Here is a 27,231-nt window from a genome sequence, read left to right on the forward strand (position 1 = left end):
GCCAGGCTGGACAGGACTTGGAACACCCTGGGATGGTGGAAGGTGTCCCTGCCCACCGCAGGGGAACAGAGTTACAAGAGAGATTTAAGGTTCCTTCCAACCCAAACCACCGCAGGATTCAATGATTTTGTTGTCTTTAGGATTAGTGCATGGCCTGAGGCTCTTCTCCCTTCAAACTGGAGAAGAAATCCCAACAAGGGCAGGAGCTGGCAGAGCTGAGAGACAAAGCTGGCCCCAAAACAGCAACGGGGGGGTGTTAAGGTGCATCAGGAATGTGATCGTGACTAAAACACCCCTAATCCCAGCCTGGGGCTCTGAACTGGCCTCGGCCTCTGCTCCGACCACATCCTCCGCCTCCAGCTCCTCCTTTTCCATGCTCCTCCCACCCGCCTCACCTGCAGGGCCCAACGAGCTCCAGGTGACCCCATCTCCTCCCCAGGCCCTGCACTAACCCCTCTGGGAGCCGGGAATGCAGCACAGAGGGGAGATAAACGCCAAGAGCTCCCACTCCTCATCCCCGACGGCTTCAGCTGCCGTGGGAATCCTCCTGGGCTGCGAGAGATCACGTCTCTGGCTGCTTGACTTCGAGCTGGCCACTCACAACCCACAACAGCTTAAATTCAGGGGAGGTGGAGCAGACCAGCATCTCCTAAAGTTTAATCCCTGAACGATTTATCTAACGAGACCTAAAGCAGCACCAGTAATTAGTGAGTTATTTTATCACCAGCCGTGCAAGACTCAGCACACGGCTTCCAACCCAAAACAACCACGTATCCGCCCAAACGCCAGACAGCTCCTGCAGGTAAATCACTCATCCTGTCCTCGGGTTGGATTTGGCAATAAAAAACCCCAAACATCCCTGGCAGTGCTGCTCCCAAACCTGTTTGCTCTCTGCTCCTCTCTGCCCGTGAAATGCCGCTGGTTCGAGTGCTGCTCTTGTAAAAGGGCGGAGCAGGAGAGCTTTGTGTTTGCTGGAAGGGTGCCCGGCGTCCAGGAGTGCAGATGTTGGGAGGGGATTAAGTCTAGAAAGTCTTTCTTCAAATCCAGAGAGCTGCTGGTCAGAGTAAAACCCGATATTTAATTATTTAACCTTTATTATCTCAACTGCTGGGTTTTTTAAGGGTAGGGTAGGGTTTTTTAAGGGTAGGGTTACGCTCACAGAAGAATTGAAAACCTGTTGCCAGAGTTTTTCCATCGTTTTATTAAAAACTTCCAAAGGCCTAAAATGAAAATGTACACCACCTACAAGGGAACCAGTTTGTACACTCACAGTTAAAGTGCTAAAAATTAAACTTTACAAAAACCAACACTGGACTACTGTAAACAAGTCTAGCAAGAGCCGAGTGCAAGTGGGGTCCAGGCAGGGGCAGGGACCGCCCCACACATCCCACGAGGCAGAGATCCCATGGGAGCCCCTTCCCCTCTCCTGAGGAGCTGGACCTTGTCCCAACACGGACCCAGAGTGCCAGGGAAGGGCTGGGAGAGGCGTTGCACGCACCGAGTTCCCCGTGCACGGAGCCGAGGGGCAAAACCCGGGAAAACGCCGCGCCTCGAGGGGAAAAATCAATCCTGATCCCGTTAGAAAAGGAGCGCGAGGGGATAGGGGTAAAGCTTCACATTCAAGTGGACATTCTGCTGCTCAGGGTGGAGCTGGGGATTCTCCTCCTGTGCGGGGGCTGCTCTGCTCCGCGCCCTGGTTTCACCACGCTGACGGAGCTCCGGCTCCCTACTGCTTTTGGGATCCTCAGCGGCCTGGAGCTGGGCTGGAGAATCGGCTGCCCTGGCTCTTCTCCTCGTGCTCTTCCTGAGGGATTTTCCCTTCCCTCCTTGCTGGAACATCGGGAGCAGCGCTGGATTTGGCCGCGAGCGGATTTCAGCCGCTGCCACCCCGTGCTCACCGCTGACCCCGCCAGAGCTGGTGGATTAAAGCTCCCGGCACAAACCCCGGGCCTAAGCTGGCAGAAAAGGCAGAACACAAACACACCGACACCTAAATGTGGCTCCTTGCTGCTGCTGGGGCTCTTAATGCTTTAAAAAAGAGGAGCGGCCTCTTCCGTGCAACGCGACCGCAGCTCCCACCCGGGATATTCACGGGAGCTGTGTAGGGATTAAGAAAAGAGGAACACTGCAGACTCGGGGAGGATCTGTCGTCAGCACAGCGGGGTTGGTAAAACAGGAGCTGGAGATCCCTGGGAATACCGGGAATGAGGAGCCGTGCGTTTTACAGGAAGCTTTGACGGAGCAATTCCAGAGAGCAGAGGTTTGGGGCTGCGGCCGTCGTGTGCCTGGGAGGGAGAGGGATGAAGTTTGGGATGAGCTGGAGAAGCCAGGCACTGCCCAGCTTCCTGGGAGAGAGGATCCAGCTTTCGGTGGCCGCTGGGGAGGCACAAAGCGCTGCAGGGACATCCAGGGAGCCCAGAGCACTCCAGCGACTGCAGAAACGCCCTCCCGGCCGGGGGCTTCAGCTCGGGGGGGATTTAAAGCTTGGCACCCGGGCCAGAGCTCTCACCAAGTAGGAAAGCACCCCAAAAATCTCCTGGTGCCCCTGCCCGAGATGCTGGTGGGGCCACGTTCAAACTGGGATGCGCTTCAGAGCCCCTGGATATGAGGATCTGGGAGCTGAGCCTCAGCTGGGGAAATCTTCCATGGGCGAGGAACAGGAGAGCACAGAGTGCTGGCTCGGGTGTTGAAGGTAGAAGGGAGAGGGCAGGGAGACAAAAAAACCCAGCCAGAACTCCAGTTTGAGGTTCAATCACCTCTCTGGGGTGACAGGAGCCTGTTCCTTTAGGATCCGTGAGCAATGAATGGCTTAGATATTCCCACCCGGAACCTGTACTGGGACTGAGCCTCACAAATTAACAACATTTCCAGCAGGATCCTTCTCCAAGCTCCACCAGCGTTCCTCTCCCTGTCTCTGAGCAAGTCAAAGCACTGTTGCAATTTATAAAAGAAAAAAAACAAAACAGAGCACTGGAAATGCGAGCCAAGAGGATCAACGTAAACCCTTGATCTTGTTCAGCTGGGTTCCAGCGTTTAGGAAAACTCAGCTTCCCGGCTCCGTCCGCAGATCCAGGTCTCCACCAGATCACCCTCTGAGGCAGCACAGGAGTCAGGAGGAGCTGAAAATTTGGAAACAGCCAGAGTTCCACCCTCGGGGCTTCCAGGGAGCCGCAGCTTCTCCATTTTAAGTCAGCCCAAAGGATTTTTTTTTGGATCTGGGCAGTTATCCCGGGCCCGGGGCTATCCCTGGGATGGGCAAACAGGCAAAGCAGAGCCCGCTCTGCCCCGGGGTGTAGCACCATCCTCGCGGGCAGACAGCAAAAAGCTTCATTATTCCACGCTGGCCTCCATTCCTCTTCTCCTCCCAGCCAGTGGAAGCAAGAAAATTTGGGATAAATCTGTCCGGGAGTGCGGTGGCTCCCGGGACAGCCTTTGATCCCACGGCGCGCAGGTTATGAGCTTTGCTGTTGCAAAATCAAAATGAGCTGCAATTAAAATGAGTTAATTGTGGAGCAAGGCCCCCACGAGCTCCCTGCCCTTGAGGCTGGCGCACAAAGGCTTCTCAACAGGTCAGGGAGGGAACCGTGGAAGGACAGCGCAAAAATAAGGATTCATTTCCCAGCAGTGATCTGCAGTCATTACTGAGGTAGGTTTGCATGCCAGCAGCGCTTCCTTCCTCCTGCTGGGTGAGAAGATGCTCCGGAAGATCTCCAGCACCACCCTCTGCCTCGACTTCCGCCTCCAGCGCATCCCAAGGGATCCTTTCCACCCAAAAAAAGCCCAAACCGGGAACTCTGTGCCACGAATCTGCAGTGGGGGATGAGAACAACCACAGCAGAGGTGGGTCCGTAACCACCATCCCTGAACTGCGGATCCCGTCTCCTCCTCAAGGAATTCCGAGCGCTTCCAGCTGCCACATCCTCCTTCTTCCCCATCTGGGGGCAGCTCCTGCCTCAGTTTCTCCCGCCCATCTCCGAATTCAGCACGGAGAATCCTCCCCAGAGCAGCCACGGCATCACGAGGAAGGTGGGGCGTCCTTGAACAAACTCCTCTGGTCCTTCTGGCCTCAGCCTTCTTCACCCAGGCGCTGGGGTTTGTAAACAGGCTCAGCTCTGCCTCTAAGAACGGGCTGTACATTCCTGCTGGGGTGACAAATTCAGCTTTTCCATGATAATTTCTTCTTCTTTTTTTTTTTTTTAAATAGATCAGGAACAGGCAATCTCAGCTTTTGTACATGACTCTAAAAAATAAATGGCTGAATATCATCTAGATTACTGCTTTTAAAACCCATCTCTTCCTACAGAAATTGTAAACCAGTAGAAAATTTAGTCTTTCGTAAAAAAGCAAGGGACAATACAAGTTATTAAAAAAAACCCATCGCTCTTCCCTGCCTCTCCCTTCCCCCTACCCTGTGGACAGCTGAGCCTGGACAGCTCTGGGACGAGCTGGTGATCCTCAGAGGGGTTTCCTTCTCCGAAATGCTCATTCCTGTGGCGTTTCCGGCTCGCACAGATGTTCCTCCGGCAGCTGGAGGCGTCCCCTCGAGGGAGGTGCACGGAGGGATTCCTTCAACCGCCAAGACTTCCCTCAAGTCCCACCACAGCAACTCCCACACCGGGATTTCAGAGCCCACGGAAGGAGGGACAGCGGGAGGGAGGGAGGGAGGGAGAAGGAAGGGGGAGATTGTTTTCCACGGAGAATAAGAAATTCAGCAGTTGCGTCCGACGAGCAACAGTTACCAAATAAATAATTACCTACAAGAGAGGCTGGGAGGAGACAACCAGCTTTTTACTCGGCCGCTCCAGACAGCTCCGAGGCGAGTCCCGCCACGCCGGCGGAGGGAGAGCCGAGCGCGAATTCAGCGCCTCGACGAGGGGCTGAGCGCGACGCCGAGCACGTGGCCTCGCCGAGGAAGGCACCGAGAGCGCCGCCCGCCCCTCAGGCGCTGGTGCCGTCCTCCTCGATGACGCGGTTCATGCTGGTGCCGTGCGTGATGTGTGTCATTGGGTTGCTGCTGAGGTCCCTGACGCTGCCGTGCCGCGACTGCTCGTTGAGGCGGTGCGAGCTGCTGTGCCTGGAGTGGTCGGTCAGCCGCGACATGCTGCCGTGAGGTAGTCGTTCCTCCACGCCCCTGTAGCTGCAGGGAGTGTACCTGGTTCAGGGGAACACCGGGGAGGTTAGCGCCGCTGAGAGAAATGGGAACAGAGCTCCGGAGAGGAACGGCATTCCCCGCGCTCAGCGCCCACCGCCGCGGGCAAAGCGTTTTCAGCTCCTCACACAACGCGTCTCGCTCGGCTCTTACGCCGGCGCTGCCTGGTGTTGGTAATTAGGGGAGTGAAATGTTGATTAATTACGCTGGAAACCTTAATTCCACTCAGCCCAGAGAAGGGAACTTGTGGCCTCGTTTACTTTGACGGACGCAAAACCGACTGACGCACGGACAAAAGCAGCCAGGGAAGCGCTGAGCTGACCTTGGGGCAGGTCTGTTTGCCCACGGGGTGCAGCACAGATCGCTCCCGTGCAGGAAAACCAGCGCTGGACACAGCCCCGCCGCGTAATTGATTCACCAAGACCAGCTCAGGCTCTGAAAATATCAAGGCATTTTTGTCCTCTTTCCATTCCAGACACGGACAGGGAGGGGAGACGCACCAAAACACGCGGTTTTAGCAGAATTATGGCCACACGATCCGCCACAAAATCCCCATGGCAGTTTTAGCAGAATTGGCAGGTTTAGCAGAATTAGCAGTTTTAGCAGAATTATGGCCGCGTGTCTGGCTGGAAGAGGCCTGCCCCAATCTTCTACACAAGATTTATCCAGAATGGCCAGGGACTCCCCACACCTGGAATTATTTGAGGACAGGTTGGACGTGGCTTGGAGCAACCCAGGACAGCGGAAGGCGTCCCAGGGAGGTGGAAGGAGATGCTCTTTACTCCCACCCAAACCCACCCGTGACTCCAGGGTTTTTTTGGGGCGCCCGCCCGTACCGTCCGTCCCGCGAGCGGTGCAGGCTGCCGTGGTAGCTGCTGACTTTGCTGTGGACGCTGCCGGCCTTGCTCCTCTGGTCATCCATCACGGCCAGCTGTGTGGACGAGGCGTGGGTGGAGGTGCCCTGCGTGGAAGTGCCCCTGGATTTTCGGATGATGGGGGTGTTGGGGTCCCTCAGCAGGGACTGCGCGAAGTCGGGCTCTTGCAGCACTTGGCGGCTCTCGTTGACGACTCTGAGCAGAGGTCGGAGCAATTAACGTTAATTACCGTTAATAAAAAGCGATCACAGCGCCGTGAATGTTTTACAAACAGGACGGGGAGTGAACAAGAGCGTTATTTACATCATAATGACCCCTGGTTTGCCTGGTTTTGAAGCACCTCCCTATCAGGTTATTTGAATCCTTGAAGGACGGACTGAAAGTCATGGAGGAGCCACCCAAAGGTTTCTGTCTTTGTGGATCTGCTTTGAAACATCTTAAAGGACAACATTTATTAGGGAAGTACCTACCCACGGCTACCACGAAATCACACAGATTGTGTCTGAATCGATGCCAACCTTAATCTAAATTAATTTCAACCTCACAGAAGCTGCAAGAAATTCTTGTTGTCACTTTTTCAAACTGCTCTTCGGCACCGACGCATAAGGAAGACTAAGAGCAGAGACAGATGCTTTCAACTGCAACCACAGGGAGAAGAGCCTGTGTTTAATTTCAATTTAAAGCTCTGATTCCGTCAGCTAGATGCACATTTATAAATAAAAAGTTTCCATTCCACCTCTGAGTAAGAGGCAGAGTAGTTGCCTAACAGTAACACTTAGTGGTGTTTATTTGACACTTAATTCTTGTTAAAAACATTTTCAAGACAGACAAATGTGGATTCGGTTCTGGGAACCAAGAATAATTAGGGAGAAATAAGGAATTTTTTGAGTTGCTGCCCGTCTCAGCCTTCCTTGCTCCATTCTGAGCAGTGACTTTTCCATCCATTCCTGCCTCTGCCTCCATGAAAAACCAACCCAACCCCTCTCCCAGGACAGCAAGGGAAGGGTTTATCTGTGAAACGTCCGCGCTCACTCTTTTTTCCTGCGCCCGTGGAAGAAGCTGGCCCACTCAAAACACGTCTTCTTGCTTCCAACCCAGAACACCGAGGGGATCCCAACCACCAGGGCCATCAGGTACTTCATGAGGAACAAAATCAGGTCCGGACGGCTCATCTGGGTGACCTGGAGAGAGAAACGGAGAGGAAAGGAAAATTCTCCGGCCCCATCCCGGCTCACCGCTCCTTTAGGAACACGTTTAAATCATCCCTCCCTGCCCGGAGCCAAAGCAAACACGGCCAGGGTTCCTTTGTTCCCCGGCTCCACGGAGCATGACCGAGAGCGCTGCACGGCCCAGCGCTGGCCCAGACAAAAGGCCCCACTGCTGCGAGGTCCTGGCCTTTATTTGTATTTCTGGCCTTTTGTCCGTGCCCTGAATAATCGGGAAATGTTTTCTAGTCTGCAAATCAGAGTGAGTCGTTCCTTTGATGGGATTAACCTACATAGGGCCAGGTGCTGCGGCTGCTCCTTGGGAAAAATGCCAGCGGAAGCTTCGTGGATGGTCAGCACCGATCCTTCATTCCTTGGAGGGTTCCCCTGCCTCCCTCCCTCGGGAATTCGAGGCTCTGGCCAGGTGCAGGTGCCCGGTTCTTTATCAACCCAGCGACAGCTCTCTCTTCAGGGAGATCAGCTGAACTTGGAAACGCCCACAAGATCTGTTTTTCCAAACGTTTTTATACACAAAGGGTTTGTTTGGAAAAGAAGACAGAGATTTTCTTTCCGGGAAGCTGCAAAACAAACGCCCAGGGGATTTCTGGGAGTGATGAACCCGGCTCGAAAACTGAACCCTCAAGGAGAAGAGAGCTTCCAGAGCCAGCCTGAACGAGGCCACCAGGCCGTGGAGGGAAGGACCAAACTCGTGGTGGTGTGAAGTCCTCTGGGAGCATTTGTGTGATGGCGGCACTTGTGCTGTGACCGTGGAATTCCAACGATTCCAGCAACTGGGAGAACTGGGATAAAGGCCGGGAGAGCTGGGGGTGCTCATCTGGGGAAGAGAAGGATCCAGGGAGAGCTCAGAGCCTTTTCCAGTGCCAAAAGGGGCTCCAGGAGAGTTGGAGAGGGACTGGGGACAAGGGATACAGGGACAGGACACAGGGAATGGCTTCCCACTGCCAGAGGGCAGGGAGGGATGGGATATTGGGAAGAAATTCCTGGCTGGGAGGGTGGTGAGGGGCTGGGATGGAATCCCAGAGAAACTGTGGCTGCCCCTGGATCCCTGTGAGTGCCCCAGGCCAGGGCGGACGGGGCTTGGATCAGCCTGGGACAGTGGGAGGTGTCAGGGTTGGAGCTGGAGGAGCTTTGGTCCCTTTCCCAAAGGGAATCCCTCTGTGATTCCATGATCTCGAACACCCACTGGCCGCTGAATGACTTGGCCTTTGACAGGAGGTTCCTGCTTTTTGGCGCAGCTGAGGGAGGTTTCCAAGCCCCTTGACATTTCCTACCACCTTGAAAATATTCAGTTTCTCAGGAGACGAGGGCTGAGGACAAACAGAAATAAACTCGGCGCACAACGAGGTAAGAAAGACCCGCAGACGGCTCAAGGGTTGGCGTGGCAGGAAGGTTTAGATGTGAGGAGATGCCCGTGAAATCTTCCCAACGTCCCAGAAGCTGTTTTGAGACAGGGACCGGTGCTCTGCGAGGTGAGGCTGGAATACTCTGGGAATTCACAGCCCCCCTTGCAAGAAGCTGACAAAAGGTGCAAGAAAAAGAATGGGATTCAAAGGTGGGAGGAAAAGAATGGCTGAACACTGAAATGTGGGGGGAAAAAACACTCAAAAATGTTTAATTGAAGCAACAGGAAAGGGATATTGCACCAGCCATGAAGGGATCCTGTCCTTGGGAGAGCAGGGTCTTGGAATGGCTGCAACAGGAATTGTGGGGACAGGCACGGGTCTGAGTGTCACCGCTCTGTGACAGAGAAAATCAGAGCTCCCCTCTGATCCTACAAACCTGTACTGATGTAGAAACACAGGTACAACCTCCTAGAGAAACATCCTGCAGCAGATTTTCCCCCCAGATCGAGAATTCAAGGTCAAACCATGCCCTGCGTCAGGGGGATTCGCCAGAAACGCGCGCTCCCGCCCCGGGATATTCCAAGCGCATTCCAATTACTGCTGAGGGGCAACACAGCTTCCACTGGTTTAATCCAGCAATCCCTGGTTTGATATTTTGTGTTATTGCAGGTTTTTAGTCCTGTCGCCACTGGAGATGGAAAGTAAAAGTGAAGAAACGTAAGGAGCATAATTATTTAGGAGATTTTCCTTAGGAGTTCTCCGTCCACCTCTGCCCCAGGAAAACCACGGATGCTGAAGGGTCCTGGACACCACGGGATATTCCTACACCATTCAACTGAACGGCCCTGAGGTGGTTTTGTAGCCAACCTGTGAGATTCCTTCCACCCAGGATTCAAAAATATTCACGATTACCCAATAAAAAAATTACCCAGTGAAACAAAGCTCTCAAAAATCCACATTATTATTTCATCACCAGCTCGTTTGGCACTAGGCACAATAAGGGGTGAAATTAATTTCTTAATGAAGGTGACATTCAGGTGCATTTTTACCTTTAATTATTTATATTTTCATTTCATGACTGTCCACGGGGCCAGGTCTCCCCTAGCAGAACTTCTGGCCTGAGGGGAATTTAATTTTGGATTTTTCATCAAGAATAAACCACCAGTCCCAGCGCTAGAGCTCTCAGCTGCTCCCTGTATTAATTCCATCGAGGTATTCCACAGTAAATCACTCAAGAGCAAAAACTCCTGGCTCGGCGTGTTCGTGCTGAGCGCTACAGATAATTCCAAGCGAAAAAAATTAAAAATAAATACATTCAACAAATCTTTCAGGCGAAAGGAAGCACGTCCTGCTCTTTGGCAAAGCGAGTTATTAAACATCATTACGCACTTTTCTCCAAATTAAGCCTCAAAGCAGCCAATTCGGGGAGTAACACCCATTAAACTCACATTAATACTAAGTGACTGCACCTGTTTGAAACAATATTAATCTGCAGATACGAGGTATTTATAATAATTAGCAACATTTATCGTAATTAGCGCCGGAAAAATGAAACTTGGAATTACTCTTCCAGGCTTTATTGGGCTGAAAACCAGGTGTTTGCACTGGGGTACCTCCAACCCCGAAACTACTGGGACAGAGATCAGTTTTAAAACCAGCAGAATTAGGCAAAAAACCTCACTGGTGTTCATCATCAAAACTTAAGACTTTTTTACTGCCCAGCTATTTAGGAAGAGTTGAAAATTTTGCTTAAAACCAGCAAAATTAGGCAAAAAAACTTGCTCATGTTCATCATCAAAACTTAAGACTCTACTTGTGTTTATACCTGAATAAACTATTGGTTTATTTAAGAAACCTCCCCGAAAGCTGAACTACTGCGAGGAGCAAAAGGAGCTGAGATGAAGTTCGGGAGAATTTAAAACGTATTTTCACCTCTCGCTTTTCTACAAAACCCCGCAGAGGTGCTGCCTCGTGCTCAGCCCCACAAAATGCCCTGTGACAGGAGCAGAAATTGCGGAATTTCCAGCACTCAGGGAATGGTTTGGGTTGGGAGGGCCCTTGAAACTCGTCTCATTCCAACCCCCTTCCACGGGAGGGAAAAATCACTGATGTGAGCTCTCCGTGCAGAATTTCCTCTTCCTTTATTGGAACACGATGCAAGGAGAGCTCTGCTGGCAGTTTCCAGGTTGGAATTCACCCGGGAGAAATGACTCCAGTGTAAAAAAAAAGCAGCTTCTCGGCAGCACAGGCACTCTGAGGTATCCCTGGAACGAGGTGATCCTTCCAATTTATTAAGAAAATCACTCCATTCTTGCTTGTGCTGATAAACACATGGTATTGAAGCTACAATTAAAGATTTAAGGGTATTTTAGCAAGGTGTGCTGAAGGCACCGCTGCATTTTTGGGCTGCAGCATTTTATTGATGCACCACAATTAATTTTTGTGAGGGGAAACGCCGCATCTCTCTGCTATCCTGTAGAAATACGGGATTCCCTCATCCCCCCGCCAGTGATTTACTCACCAAAGGAGTTTTAGACGCTCTGTTTGCAGAGGAGGGGTCTGAGAGGGGATTTGATCCTAAAACACCCTCCAGCAGCCCAGGCTGGGACTCGAGCATTAACCAGAGATCCCACAGCACAGCAAAGCAATTCCCCGGAACTCAGCCCTGCAGCAGCACTGACTTCACCTCTCAGTCCTGCAAGAACTCCGAGCTGTGGAACACCAATACAATTCCCAGCGTGCATCTAAAGATAGAGCCTGAGCAGCGTTCCAGCTATGAAATAACAATTATCGCCTTTTTTTTGTCAGAGATGGGGATGTGGGAATGCCACCGGAACGGTGATCCCTCAGTATCAGAGAGTGAATTCCACTGGTGATGCAGCCAGTGAGGGGAAAAAAAACCCCTCCTAAGTCCAATTTTAGCATCTGCATTCCTGTCACCAGCTGAAACAATAACTGGGAGCATCTACTAAGGAATTCAATTCCGTCATTTCTTCTGTTTCCCACCTGGCACCGTGGCCAGACCCTTCTTAATGTCCCTGGACCTCAACGTTCTCCTCACAATCCTGCAGGGAAAAGCTTCCGAAATTCCCCCTTCACGCTGGAGAGCTCAAATCCAGAGACAGATCTCCTCTGGGCCTTAAGAAAATGGGAGAATGTCCTCCTTTTTTGATAAAACCCTGCTTGTTCTGAACACCAGGAGCTGCTTTTCCGTGAGGGCAGAGTGTCAGGGAGGCAGGGACTGGGAGGCCACGTCCTCAGAGATGAGAACTTTTCCCAGAGGGAAGGGAATTCTGGTGGGAATTCTCTGTTTTCCTTCAGACCTGATGGCGTTCCCGGGGATGTAAGAGGGGTTTGTGCACTCCAGGACCACGAGAACTTGGTGATTTCATGGAGTTTCCAAACGGTTTGGGTTGAAAAGGACCTGAAAGCTCATCCGGCTCCAAGCCCGACACCTCCCACTATCCCAGGCTGCTCCAACCCAGCCTTGGACACTTCTAGGGACGGGGCACCCACAAATTCCCTGGGAATTCCATCCCAGGGGAGTGGATCCACATTTCCCCGTGGATCCAGGCTCTCAGAGCCGTTCCTGCTGACCAGGAAAGCCAAGGAGGTGTAGGATTTGGGCTGTGGGCCCTGCGCCACGCTCGGAGCTGCTCAGACACATCCCACCAGCACCGAGGCCTCACCCAGCAAGTTCTGTCAGAATCAAAGATCACAAATTAAATAGAGGCATTTCTGAAGCCCATTTTTTCCCCTCCCATCTGCTGGGCTGGTGCAGAGCATCCAAGAGAAGAGTCTTTCCCTCAGCGAATCCAAGAATCCTCAGCGAACGCGCGGGTCGGGAGGCATCGCTTCCCTCACGGAACGCGCGGCGGGCAGGCGCTCAGAACGGAGGTTAAAAACGTCCATTTCCACCTTCCTCCGGGGAAAACCGACGCTGCTCTGCGGGCACACTGCTCATTTAAATGCTTATACAACCAATTCCTGAATATTTTCCCCTCCCGGCCCCGAATGATCAATCACGGCTGCTTTTTCCTGACAGGGCCCGGCGGCCTCTTCCCACTGAAACGTGCGAAAACACAAATTAATGAGCACGAGGGGTGGGGGTGTGTGCGTGGGGAAAAAAACCCAAACACAACACCTGTCCCCCTCCTCTGGGGCAATAACGCTGATCATTTGATATTTCCCTCAGGATAAAAAAGCAATGAAATTCAAATTAACCCATCCTTTTGTTGAAAATGGGGAAAGACCAAAGGGAATCGGATCCGGCGGCCTCGCTTTCAAAAGCGTCTCCATCACTGTCACCGCTCCGAGATTCAGGATTACGCTCGCAATTTGTTCTCCGGTCAAACGCAGCGGGATTTGTCGCTGTAAAGTAAATTATTGTTAAAATCTTGCTTGCTTTGCTTTTATCGAACCGTGACATCATTCTGGCTGCTCCGCAAGACTCGGGGTGGTGACAGCTCCAAAGATAACCCAAGATAAAAAGAAATAAATAAGACACTGGAATAAAAGTTTATAAAATTGCCATCTTCATGGGGAACAGCTATTCTGGGGGAAATTTATCCACCCCAGAAGTTAAGTGAAAGCCCAGATTCACTTCACCAATCTAAAATCCCTTTTCCCCAAGAATTTTAACTGTGTGGGTGCCTAAAGAACACATCCCTAAGCATCTGAAAAAGAATTTGGTGTCAGGGTTATTCCATCAATGGAGAAAATTTTGTAATACTGCACTGATATATATTCAAAAGAGTTATTAATCACTTATTTCTACTTAGAACTCCTCTCAGTTCCCTCTGAAAAACTGCTTCAGGAGGAGAAATTGGAGTATTTTGATACATTAAAGTTGGGTTGGTAAACTTATAAAATAATGCAAAACCCGTAAAATAATGCAAAATAAGACAATTCATAAAATTTAAGCACAAGGAGTAAAAACACAAGCTGGCCAAAGCATTACCCCGATTCGGACACAGCTCATCAATTTTTGATATTTCTTATCTGTTTTGACTATTCTTATCGGGTTTTGATACTTATCAGTTTTGTTTCATACTGGTGAAAATGAGAAATAGAGAAATGTTATTTTTGAGCATAACAGATACTTTTTAAGTAATTCAGAAAAGTCATTCTATCTAGAAAATAATATAGAAAAATAATTGTATATAGCGACTTTGGGAGCGCTATTAAAAAGACAAAAATAAATAAGCAAACCACAAGTGAAAACACATTTCCGAATGCAAACCCTACGCCATTTCCTTCAGTTTATTAAAACAAAAAGACAAATCTGGTTTTGGGTGCTGGATTTCCCGTCACAAGGCGCTGCAGGATTCAGTTCTGAGGGGGAAAAAAGCGACTTCCCTCGGCTTTTGTTGCTGCTTTAATCACAATTAAAGAGTCAGTGGGAAAAGATCTTCCTTGATAACCAGAATTCAAGGCTGTTCCCTGAATATATATATATATATAATTATTATTTTTATGTTATTTTTTTTTCCCTAAGCACCTAACCCAGGAGAAATTCCCTGTATCATTGCTAGGAAACACTGCAGTTCTTTGATCAATAACATTCTGAGCTGCATTTGTTGGCGAATGAAACCCAGCTCCTAATTCAGATTTGCTCCATCTCTTGTGATTAATATGGAAAACCTGGGTTTATCCCCACCTTTGTTTTGTTTTGTTTTGTTTTGTTTTCCTTTAAACTGGAATAATTACATCCAACAAGAAGCAACTCCTTAGGGCAGACTTAAGCAAATCCATTCCCCCTCCTGAGAGGAATCCTAAACAATAACAGATGAAGAAAGAAGATGGAGGAAAATCCCGGATTTACAGACGTCCCTAAATTTATTTATTCCTTTTCACGTGGATGGCGCTGAGTATTTCCTGACAAAGCCTCTTTTCTCCAGCCAGCCCCGAGCGCTCCCACAGCCCCACAGATGGCAAAACAGCTGAGCCACGCCGGGTGAGAAAACACAGCGGCAACACCCCCGAGGAGAGGAGAAAACGGGGGGGGGGGAACGGAAAAAATGGGGGGAAAATGGAAAAAATGGGGGAAAAAATGGAAAAACTTGAAAAAATGGGGGAAAAAATGGAAAAATTTGAAAAAATGGGGGAAAAAATGGAAAAAATGGGGGGAAAAATGGAAAAAATGGGGAAAAATTGACAAAAAATGGGGGAAAAATTGAAAAAATGGGGGAAAAAATGGAAAAAATGGGGGGAAAATTGAAAAATGGGGGAAAATTTGAAAAAATGGGGGAAAAAAATGGGGGAAAAATTTGAAAAAATGGGGGAGAAAAATGGGGGAAAACTTGATTTTTCCTCCACAAAACCAGAGAAATTCCATCCCGACTCGAGCAGCACTGCAAAGCCACGGGGTCTGCATGTCAAGGATTAATTCTTGCCAGCTTTTCTCGGTGTTTCTTTTGTCTCAGCCCAGTTTTATTTAAAATAAGCACGAGGAGGCGGGATGTTCAGCAGGGGGAAGGATAAAGCCACGCCAAGGAGGAATGAAACCTGGAAACGTTGCCCCTGCCCCTGTTGCGTGGGCAGCCGTTAGAAAAAAGCAGCAAAACAAAGCAATTTGGGGATGATAGTGAGCCAGAAGAGATCGAAATGAAGAGATTTTTTTGTCACACAGTGTTAATTTTGGGACACAGAACCGCAGAGTTATTTGGTTTGGGAATTACTTGAAGCTCACGCCATTCCACCCCCTGCCACGGGCACTTCCCACTATCCCAGGTTGATCCAAGCCATGGGCAGCGATGCCACATCTTGAAAAATAAAACATTAACCATTATCAGCTCGAAAAGTGCATTTGTGAAAATGGGAGACGAGGAAACTGCTGAATTCTTGAGGCAAAATTACCAGCAGGTGATTTTAATCCTCTTAGGATTTTAATCCTAATAATAAAACCCATTGGGTCCAATGTTGTCAGATAAGGCATTAAAAATCCTGTTAAAATCTCAGTATTAATAGGAATAAACTGGGAAAGTGTTTACTTTTATTCCCTTTGTGCCACGCCAGCCAGGATGGGAGTGAGTGGGTGAAACTCCAGTAAAATCCCATTTAACTTCATCCCACAGCAACGCCTCGACTCGGAAAGAGTGGAGACGGGAAAAAAAAAAGGAGGGGAAAATGAGATTGTCTATTTTTGTTGCTGATAAAAAAGATATTCACTATTACATCATCCTACAGCTCGGAATAATTAAGTTCTTCAAAACACCGAGGCAGTTTTAATTTTTTTAAAGAGAAGATCAGAAGGAAAATAGAGAAGATTTAGAGATAAGCACAGGAACTGCTTCAAAGAACTCGGTGAAAATTACTTTTGGAAGAGTTTCTGCAGAAAAACCTCCTCTCTATCAGCAGCAAAGTGATTCCCAGATTCCAGGAATTTCCATCTTAGGTGCTCATTTACATCCAGTCCTCATCAAATGGGCAAAACCCCTCTTCCCTCATTTTATTTCTGGAATGATTACAAAGACTCAACCAAGGCTGGTCAGGATCGAGAAAGCGAGTTTAAATGAGTTTATTCCAATTTTTGAAGGGGCCTGACTGCAATCCCCTCCCACTTTTCCCACAGCTTTTCCCCAGAAATGTCCCCAAACAGAATTTTGCAGCAAAAATCTCCAAATAAAAACACCCAGTAAGAGCCAATGTGACCTCTTGAAGGAGATCACAACTTTCTACTGCTCAGTTCCTCTTCCCAAGGACTCCCATTATCTTTGAAGTGCTTTCTTTTCCTTTTTTTTCCTCTTTAGTATTTAAATTTGAAGCCTCTCCCAGCAGCTCAGTGCTGAGTCTGGCCCTGAAGCATTCATGGAAACTGTGGAGTCTGTCTAGGTTTGGATTTGAGATAAATTAATCCTAAAGCTTTCTTTACTTTGCAGGAAATCAGATTTTTCTTGACTTTTGAACTCCGACTTCTCATAAGAAAAATGTACACTAGAAGCAGCTTTGGGACAAACTTTACTGAGTCTCTGTTCCACTTTTTAACCAAATTCGTCCCAGTTTTGAGACCTTTTTCCACAGACTGGGGCAGGTCACTGTGGCCCAGTTTTGATTTTCTTTGTAATTCCAAGAGGAATAAAACTCCATCACTCTCCTTGTAAGGAATAAACCACCGTGCAGGACAGGGATGTGGAACAGCAGATAAATTAGCTTCAGAGTTTGGTTTGGTTTTTTTTTTTTTCCTTTTTCCCTTCTTTTCCCTTTACTCCTTGGGTCAGGTGGGAAGGAAATCACTGCTTTTAGGAATTCTGGAACTGGAACCTTTTCCTAAAATCCAACCTGACCTTCCCCATCCATCTGAGCCACTCTGTGCTTCTGCAGAGCGACCGCCCACGATTTTATCCCTGTGCACCTGCGCTGGATCTGATTTAATTCCCACAGGACATCCCACTCCATCAACATCGGGGAAGAGACCGCAAATAAGAGAGGAAAGGGACAAACTTTGAGAGCAGGATTAACAAACCGAGCCAACACCAAGGATTTATCGAGGATGGTGAATTTCTGTCCTGAGGCTCTGCCCTGGGAACCGCGAGGTGACGTTGGGTTAACTCCTTTTTGAAGGCAATGAGTGAAAAGTAGGATTCCAAGGTAAAATTCAGCTCCTTGTTTGAATATTCCTGTGCTGAAAGCAGATCCCAAAGGTGCTGTTTCCCCCTCCAGAAAAAAACAAAAATATCCCAATCAGGTAAAAAGAGAGGAGGATGGCTCAGGACAGTTTTAGGCCAGCGTGAGCAGAGATTTCTTTTCTTATTCTCCCCCAGATTTTGGAGCACGGAGGGCAGGACAGGGCACCACGAACTCCTTCTTTCCCTGTCCACCAGGAGAGGGAAAACTGGGACACTGATTCCCTGCCCTTGCGGCAAAGAAGTTTTTATTTCACAAGGAAAGCGACGACTGCCTCCCAGATCTGCCAAAAAGCCGGGAGAATCCATACCCAGATCAAGCATCCAGGAATCCCAGTGGGTGATTTCCCACATAAAGGCATCCTGAATCTTTCTAATTTGGGGAATATTTCTGATTTGAGGCAGCCAAATAAACACATTTTCTGGTTTTCACCTGAACCCCAGCCTGGCTGTGGAGCAGGAAGGAGAATCCACGGCTTTGACCCCGCGGTTCCTCCCGCAGGAGCAGCTGCAGATTCCCACATCCGCCCTCCCTCACAGGGAATTTTCCAGAAGGAGTTTCCGTGGCATCATCTCTGATGGCAAAGATGATGTCACGCCCCAACGGATTTTTAACCTCGGATTTGCTGGCGTTGGGAAAAAGCCCCCGACCGCCACAACCCCAGGGAAGCTGCGCACAAAAACCTTTTATCCACTGTGGGATCGACTCCGGCTCTCCATTTAGGACGGTCTGCTCCCAGAAACGTTGGAAGCTAATTAAATAACATTAAAGCTCCGTAAAAATACGCTGCTGTTTCGCTGCCGAGGGATATTCCCCCATAAAACTCCACATTTCCCCCTAAATTAAGGACGTATTTCACAAGCATGAGCTAAGGATAAAATCATTTTCCCCCACAGCTTTGGGAATCTGCTTCAGTTATAAACCTGGATCGTTTAATGTGGGAAGTGTGTTTCGTTTGAGGGGAAAAAAATATAAATGGTGGGTTAAAAGAAAAAAAAAAACCCAAAACAAAACAACCCCTCTAATACTCCCTGGGGTCTGCAGGTCCTTCAACCCAATTTGATGTGAATGAAACCATTATTGTTCTTTTGACTCCCGCTGGGCCATTATGGCAACGGTTCTCCAGGGATTTCAGGAGCCTTTTCCTGCATGTTTTCCTTATTCCAGCCCGCAGTTTCGAGGTTTATAACAAGTTTTTTGATCAAATTTTGCCTCCTTCAGTTTAGATTGGCACACGGTGGGTGTTGGAAATTAATCAAGAGAAAGCCACGCGTCCCCTCGTTTTGTTTTGGTTTTTTTCTCTTTGTTTTAAAGCATCAGCCAGTCTGTGCAGATTAAAACCTGCAAGCAGTGAAGACTCAATCAAGCCAATGGAACTGCACACACCCACTGCCAGAGATTTCCTGCCATAAAAACGCTCCCACATCAGATGGGAGGGAAGAGTCCAGCCCTAATAAAACCTAACAGAGGGGAAAAAAAAACCCAAAAAAACAAAAAACCAAACCAAAAAGGGTTAAAAGGTAATAAAAGGATTATTATCAAGCCTAAGCCAAAGCTTTAAGTGATATTTTATTGCATTAAAATGTGAGCTTTGATGACTCAGCTGGTGTTTTAACTGCTTCAGAGCCAAAATGTTAATTTTTAAATATCCCTCTGCGCGCAGCTGTAAAATAGAGGTTTGCTGTGAAACCCCCTGGAAATAAAGTTCCTTTAAAATAAGTTGCAGAAAATACCTAAGGAATGTCATTCCTAAAACAATCTGCCACTTTGGCCCAAGAGCCGGCAATCAATCCCTAAAATACTTTCTTTTCAACTGCATCTGAATAACCCAGTGGAGAGTTTGATCTTAGGGCTCTTAGAGGCTTCTGTTCCTGTGATAACTCAATTAAACCAGCAGATAAGTCTCAATTTCTTGAAAAAAACCCCAAAGCTGACAAGCTGCAAGCTCTGGTTTTCTTCAGAGGACGCGTCGAGTCGGATTTTAAACAGATGTTCCTGGCACAAAACGAGCACAAAACCTCCCAGGCCAGCAAAGCCCCAAAACTACAGATGAACAAGAACTACAAAAACCAAAAATAAACTCATCAAGCCCTGGCCACGAGGATGGTTTAAAATGACATCTTTACATCCTGAGCAGGTACCACACAGCCCAGAAACTCCAGGAGAAATCACCAAGCAGCTGATGGGAACTTCTGATTTCCCAACAGCACCCGGCCTGAGGCGTTATCCCAAAAATTTGAGTACAGCAACAACTTTTTTTGATAGGAACAGCAGAGTTTTGAGCGAGGAATGAAGAGTAACTCTCCTCTGCCACCCGGCTCAGCTCCAACACCACCTGCAGGAATTTCTCCCCATTCTTGAGGAAGCTTTTCCCGACTCCATAAACCCTCTCTGAGCCCCTCCCAAGCTGCTCAGCCCAAGCAGACCAGGACCAAAGGGCAGCCACAGCCCCCTCCTGCCCTGGGCTCCTCAAAATCACCCCTGCACCCAACACTGCAACTTCTGCTCCCTCCAGACCTTCACGGCTTGAGCAGGAGACTTCCATTGCTGGGGTGGGACTCGCAGGGCCCCTCCCGAGGCCGCGGGAGCCTGGTGGGGGAGGTTCCCAGAGGGAAGGGCACCATCTCCAAGGACACAACACCGCGGGGTGACCAGCGCTGCCGCCTGGGACAAACACAACCCCAGTGCAAGGAGCGAAAACTCCACTCTCAGCAGCTCCTTTGGGCGGAGAGAGCCCCAAAAGGTCTCTGGAATCAGCCCATGGCTCAAATTCCAAGTGATTCCAATCCACCATTCCACCACCTTCGTCCCTTCCAGAGTGTGAGTGCACAAAGAATCCATTTCCCCCCCCAAAACAAATCCGAATTTCCTACATTTGCTCTGCTCTCAGGACACGTTTGAGGTCTCACAGCCAAGCCCCGGACGGAGAAGGGCGGAAGGAAAGGGCGGCTGCTGGGTCAGGCGGCGTCGCTCACCTGGTAGGGACAGGGGATGTGGTATTCCCGGCAGCGCTCCTGGATCCACGTGGTCTCCCACACGCCCCGGTACGCCTGCTCGTAGAAGTAGCAGCCGATCACCACCAGCAGGGGCACCAGGTACAGCACGCTGAACACGCCGATGCGGATCATGAACTTCACCAGCTTGTCCTGGTTCTCCTTCTCCAGCGGGATCTCGATGCGGACGCGGTTGAGGGAGATGATCCCAGCCAGCAGGAGGGAGACTCCCACCACCACGTACAGGCAGAGAGGCGCCAGCACGAAGTACCTCAGCGCGTCCACGTCGTAGAGGCCGACGAAGCACACGCCGCTGATGTTGTCGCCCTCGATTTTGTTCATGGCCAGCAGGATGATGGTGAGGGTGCCCGGGATGCCCCAGGCGCTGGCGTGGAAGAGCAGGGCCTTCTTCTCGATGGCCTCGCTGCCCCACTTGGGCACGGCGGCCAGGAACCAGGTGATGGTGAGGATGACCCACCAGACGCTGCCGGCCATGGTGAAGAAGTAGAGCACCATGAAGAGCATGGTGCAGGCCTTGTTGTGGGAGCCCTGGGTCACCGTGGAGGCTTTGTACTGCGAGGGGCTGGAGGCGTTGCAGGCCACGCGGTCCTCCAGCAGGAAGCCGATGAAGAAGATGAGGGACACCATCATGTAGCAGACGGCGTAGAAGATGATGGGCCTCTCCGGGTAGCGGAAGCGCGTGACGTCGATGAGGAAGGTCAGGAAGGTGAACAAGGTGGCCGAGAGGCAGACGATGGAGATGACGCCGATGAAGTAGCGGGCGAAGGACAGCTCCTCCCGGCGGAAGTACATGTTGGGGCAAGGAGGGGAGCAGTCCCGCACCCTGAGGAAGGAGTAACCCAGGTCAGGGTCGATTTTCAGCTCCCGGGGGCACCAGAAGCCGTAATCCCTCTGGACGGTCATCGGGGCCTCCTCCGTGGGCTCGCCGGCCAAGTTGAGGTCAACCAGGCGAGGGTAGGGCTCGTCGCAATCTGGGAACCTGGAAAGAGGCGTTGATGAGAAATGTGCTCACAGTTCACAGGGATTGGGAACCTCGTTCCCAGGTGTGACTGCAGGCGAAGCAGCTGGAGCAAAACCAGGCAATCCAAAAAAAGGGGAATCCACGAAATTCTGCACTGTTTAGTCACAAACTCATCCCACACCGCAATGCTGAAACCGTAAGATAAGTCTAAAAACAAAACAGATGAGGAGCCCATTCGGGCTTTAAGAATGAAGGGAAGGATGTAAAATCCACCCCAGGAAATCTGAATTCAAGCCCATGGCAGCAGGATTTTAAAAATATTTTAAAGCCTTTCCTAAGCAACTGCGCTCGCCGCCATCAGACAGGGCAGTGAGGTGGTGACAGCAGAATTCCAACTAGCACTGCCACCAGTTTTAAGAAATGGAATTATGATGAAGATATTTGCGTAGCTGACACCAGCATTAATAAATGGAATTTTGATGGAGGTATTTGTGTAAGTAAAGCTCTGACTGGAGGCTGGAGTTTCGAAGGAGAGACTGGAGCAATCCCAGTAACCTACAAACATCCTCTGACTTATCTAACTAAAATAATTTTTTGCTTTTCATTGTCTCCAGTCCAACTGTGAACTATTCCTCCCTGTTAGTGCTCCTCAGTTTCATTAACCGTTGGAGTCGCTTATAAAAAACAATAAAGCATGAAGATGCTGCTTTTAATTTCATGCCTAACATTCTGCCTCCAACAGCTGGGAACACCATTGGATCGTTTTCCCATAAACTTCTTTGTGCAATGTGAAGTTGAACACGGCTGTTTGCAGCTCAGCAAGGGGCACACGCTCTGCAAACAGCTTTGAGATTTCACCCCCGTCAAACCCAGCCAATTTTCAGCCGATCTCCTGGGCAGAAACAGGAACTCAATTCCCTCCTCTGGAAAGGCTGCTGGCGAATGGGAACGAAAACACGGCCGCCCGCCTTTAAAACACACGTTTTTTTTACGGGCCATAAAACATCCCAGATGGGGGTAATATTCTACCCTGAAATTTTTTAAAAAAGGGATTTTTCTCACCTGGTGCACTCCATATCCTCGGGCCAGGAGACCCCGAACATCTCCATCAGCTTGGAGCACTCGCTGTGGGCGCGCTGGCAGAGGCGGCGGCAGGGCAGCGTCACCCGCCCGTACTCCATGCACACCGGGGCGTACAGGGCGCACAGGAAGGGACGGAAATCCCGGGAGCACTCCAGGTTCACCATGGGGTGGAAGGGCTGGCAAAAAAAAAAAAAAAGTGAAAAAAAAAAAAAAGGAGAATTCAACGGCTGCAAGCGGCACTTTTGTGGAATTATTTCACTTCTGTCTCATAGCAACCGTAACCGCGACCTTCTGGCTGTCGGGAGAAAAGAGCGTCAGGACAGAACTCGGAGGTTTTAGGAAGGAGGGTGACCATGGGGACAATGAAAATATTCCCAAGGGATATTTATGTCCTCCATCTGCACAAAAATCAGTGGGAATTAGGTGGATAAATCCCCACTGAGGGTGGATTTCAGTTCTCTCGTGAAGGTGTATCTGTGGAAGGAAAACATTCCCAGGCCGCACGTTATCCCAGTTATTTAAATTCCCGCACAGCCACAGAACTTCCAGGGCTGTGATCACAGCAAAGGCACAGCTGAGAGGTCACTTCTTGCCTAAGCAACGGAAAGCACCGTGAAAACAAAACATGAAAAAATAATAAAAAAAATCAGAATAAATAACCGGTGCTTCGTGCTCCTCTGGGGCTTTGTGACAGGTTTGGGTATCAATGAGAGCAACGCTCCTTGGAAGCTCTGAGAGAAAATCCATCAGAGTTAGGCAAACACAGCTGGCCTGCAGAATTCCTGAAGGATAAAGAAGGAAAAATAAAGAGGAGAGGGATTTATGTCTTCAAAGAAGCTGATGCATGGTGATAATCCACTCCAGCGTGGCTTCATCCTGCTCTTGGTTTTTGTGGTTTGTCCTTAAAACTCTCCAAGAATTAATCAATGTTTTATTTATCCCAAATCTCTGTGGCACCTACCACCATCCAAAGCCTCACCCTCTCTCTGGATATCGATGTAAGAGCAGTGATATTCCCGTGACAGGGGAATTAGAGAATATCGGAATATATTAGGACTTCCAATTCTGGAGTAAAACAAAGCCCAGACTGGGAAAAAATACCTCCATGAGCCACTCCTTCTCCTGATTTATATTTCAAATCACAACTCCAAGGGAAAAGGTGGCAGTGGCTTCGTCAATAGCTTTGTGCTACACAGATTTTTAGAAGAAGTCCATTATTTGGATACCAGGGTTTTCTCCACAGCCCAGCAGGATTAAGGAGCAGGAATTCTAATCCTTGGAATTTGCGGTGCGATAGCTGAAGCACAAATGAACCTGCTATATATAAATACATATAAACCCTAAATCCTGTTACAAGTGCAGCTGAAGTGGAGCTGCAGAAAGATTCTCAAGCAGCAATTTCCTGAGAAGCGTTTTAAACCAATTCAGCATTTTCTTTTCCCAAACTACGGAGCAGAACTGATCTAATGTAGGTCATTTCCTGCAACCAGAAAATGGCAAATACTGGGAATTATAAGGAAGTTTCACTCCTCCCTTATCACCTCTTTACTCTTCCAATCCTCCCCAGAAATCTCCTTCCCTCTGCAAAAGGTTAATTTGGGGAACGCAAGACACAACCATGCTGTGATTTTAATGCGGCATTTTTAAAACATCATTATAATTTACCAAGTTGATTAAATTCCCTCAATTTCTCAAACACCCCGAGAAATTCAGCAGTAACTTGCAGGAAGAGCAGGATGAGCCTCCAGAGTTATCAGCCAGGGGAAAGGCAGCAGCAGTTGGGAAATATTTGCATTTTCAGGCTCACGTTACTCAAGGAACTCCTCCTGTTTGGTTGGACGTGTACTTCGGATTGATTTTTGTTTATATATTTATTTGTGAGTATTTATTGTCTGCAGCAGAGTTAAAGCCATTGTTTGACCACACGGATCCAAGAAATTCAGGGAGTTGCAACACCTGCCTGGCAAAGCTGGAGGTTAAAGTCTAGACTTGATGGAAAGGGAAAATAAAACCATGAACTCCACTTTTATTCTGGTAAGAGTTTGCCTTCCGTACTTTTCAAAAAGCCTTGAAAATGAGAAAATTAAGTTACAACTTTATGAAAATGAGTTGCTGTTTTCATGGCTGCCCCAATCCCCAAGTTTTGCCTCCTGCCGCTGCAAGTTTTCACAAACCTGCTCCCAAATTTCAAGTTCTCCTGACAATTCCTCCCCTACTTCCATCTGATACACCTCCCACTTAGAAAAGATGTTCCCAGAGTTCCTCTTTCCCTGCTATTTTACCTCTGTTCAAAGATCTGCTTGGTTTCGGTGGCGTTGCAGAGGCCGAACCGTTTAGGAAGAGACCTCAGAGTATCTCGAGGTGTGCAAACACAGCTCCAGGTGAAGGGAATGGCCTCAGGCTGTGCCAGGGGAGCTTCAGGTTGGACATCCGAGGGAATTTCCTCATGGAAAAGCTGTTAAACATCGGCTGGGGCTGCCCAGGGAGGTTTGGAGTCCCCATCCCTGGAGGTGTCCAAGGAACAACACTCAGAGCTCTGGGCTGGTGAGGATCGGTCACAGGTCGGACACGATGACCCCCCAAAGATCTTTTCCAGCCTAAATGATCCTGGGAATTTTAAAATCACGAAGAGGCTGAGCTGGAAAACAGAAGAAAAATCCCTACAACACCTCCTGGTAACACAGAAAAAGAGACTCACTCGCCCTGAGCCAGCATTTGTGCCTGTGGGCAGCTCCCTCTGTGTGAGCGCCCCAAAAAATTATCTCCAAATTGTCTTCCCCCCTCGCAGCTCCTGAGATGAAAAGTCACCTCCACCTACTGATTATGTCGTTCCCTATTAAAAATAAACCCAGGGAGATTAAAAGACTCTTTTCATGCTCTTGCCCAAGGACGCACAGCGCAAGTTATGACATCGAGCCGAACAAAAGGCTCTCTGTTCAATGGGATGTGCTGCAGAAAAACGCCCGGCCAACAGCTCCAGGAGGAAAAAGGAAGAGGACGAGGGCAAGAGGAAGCGTGGCAGTCAAACGGATTTCAGCGGTTCAGGCCAAGTCCTGGGAAATCCAGGAGAAGGAAGAGATAAACGCTTAGGAAGAGAGGAACTCTTCTTGCCCTTCGCTTTGCCACTCAGCTGTCGCGTGAAGGGACCTCGAAGATGCTCTCCTTTCATCCTCCAAGGGATGAAAGCCAAAGGAGAGGCGGAATGTGTAGATTTTCCCCCCACTCCAAATCAGTTTCTTAACAAACCCTCACTTTTGGTTACAAAGCAAGGGCAGTAACTCAAATTATAAATACACCAGGGAACAGAGTTCCAATTTCAGACCTCGCAGCACTAGAGAGATAATAAACCAAATTATTTTACCTTACACAGACATTTGGCTGTTATTTGGGAAGCGGCCTTGCAAGATTTAAACCAAATTACTCGGGTGATCTTTGCCCATCCTGTTTATTTATACATTCTGTTCTTTGATCAGAGAACTAAACAGGAAGCATCCTCATAAACCCAGAGAGGGAAGGAGGGAACTTTTCTCCCCTCAGGCTCCTGGGAAGAGAGTGATGCTATGACTCTCAATTGCTGTTGCAATTCCCGGGTGGAAGCAGCTGCCTCGGGGCACATCCCGGCTCTGAGCAGCCACACGAGCAGCTCTTTGTCCTGAATCTCCCGGCCTTTGATGGAGCTCGCTGTTCATTAGGGAAAAAAAAATCAGGAATTGCAGCTCAAAGGGCAACGCCTTCCAGGCTGCCTCCCCCGGAGAATTGGATCTGTTTTGGATTTAACTCTGCTGACAGCTCCCGCTTCCACTGAGCACCTTCTGCCTCCTGCTCGGTTTCCTCGAGACTCTGAAAATTTATTTTCCATCTCTCCAGGCTCCTGTGAACCTCTCTGGATTCACTGGACCCCGCAGCTCCCAGGGCTCACACTGCACCTGGAAATGTCCCAGGTTCACACCTGAGCCGAAGAGCTGGGATAAAACAGGGTCCTGCCTCAACCCAGCCGCTGCTTCCTAGAGAAAATCAGGGAATATTCACACAGAGCAAACCGCAGGGATCTGGGGCACGAACTCGGCAGAAAATCGGGGCCGTTTCTTCTTTTCCCCACCCAGCTTGGCTGGATCGTGCCGTGAAATCAAAGGTGGCAGCGAGGGCCATGAACACAGCCAGGTGTGCAGGAGTGAGATCGTTTCTCCTGGAATCAGCCCAATTCGCCCAGCTCACTGTGGCTCTGGCACTGCAGACGCTTTATTCTGCTTTCTGAAGGCAAAAAGGTGACTTTGCCCGAGCCTGCTCCGAGTGCTCGGTGCCAAGACACGTCCAGCGAGAATTCCTGGCACAAAGCACATCCCAGCTTACCTCACCTCCTGCTTCCCTGTTGGGAAACTGAGGTGTGCTTTTATTTTCGGAATTATTTCTGGTTTCTCGCAGCGCTACACGTATGAAAAGCCGAACGGGGCACAGCTCCGGCTGCCTGTTGAGCTTTTCCCCTTCAGCATGGAATAAAGCTGTTCCCAACGATCTGTATGAACCCCACAGCTTTCCAATATCCCACATCTCGTCATTTCGTGGCAGCTGGAAAAATCCTGATGGCAACGAGCATTAAACTCGCACTGCACCGCTTTAGGGGCTGGGATGGGAAAAAAAAAAAAAATCAGATTGTTTTTACCTTAGCACTAAAAATAAATGTCTGCATTTAAATAGTTATTTAAGAAACTCCAACCAAAGAAAGAGACAAGCAATTACCGTGGGTTTAAATTATATTTTTTTCCATGCTATATGTTGAACTAGGCACTCACCCTGTTATTCACTTTAAAACCCAAGGCCAATTATTTTACCTGCCTGGCTCTGAGAGGGCAGCAATCATGAAAAACCATCCCAAGCTTTCTGTCTGCAGACAGACAGCCAAGGTTAATTTCTGCAGGGGAAAAAAAAAAAAGAAAAAAAGGAGGATAGAGATGGAA

At 49.1% G+C, this 27,231-nt stretch overlaps 1 protein-coding gene across 2 annotated transcripts in view; it reads right to left on the reverse strand.

The window, feature by feature from the left end:
• Positions 1-1,177: 1,177 nt before the first annotated feature.
• FZD3 (frizzled class receptor 3) overlaps positions 1,178-27,231 on the reverse strand; it is a 45,336-nt gene continuing 19,282 nt past the window's right edge. For both annotated transcript variants that reach the window (XM_040060055.2, XM_040060056.1), the window contains 5 exons: positions 22,256-22,452; positions 20,194-21,211; positions 7,057-7,205; positions 5,986-6,219; positions 1,178-5,152 (listed from right to left, as the gene is read on the reverse strand). In XM_040060055.2, the coding sequence (XP_039915989.1) occupies positions 4,939-5,152; positions 5,986-6,219; positions 7,057-7,205; positions 20,194-21,211; positions 22,256-22,452 (1,812 nt within the window). In that variant the 3' untranslated portion in view covers positions 1,178-4,938. The remainder of the gene's footprint in view (positions 5,153-5,985; positions 6,220-7,056; positions 7,206-20,193; positions 21,212-22,255; positions 22,453-27,231) is intronic.

Source organism: Hirundo rustica, chromosome 3 (genome assembly GCF_015227805.2).
Source record: "Hirundo rustica isolate bHirRus1 chromosome 3, bHirRus1.pri.v3, whole genome shotgun sequence".
NCBI classification, from domain to species: domain Eukaryota; kingdom Metazoa; phylum Chordata; class Aves; order Passeriformes; family Hirundinidae; genus Hirundo; species Hirundo rustica.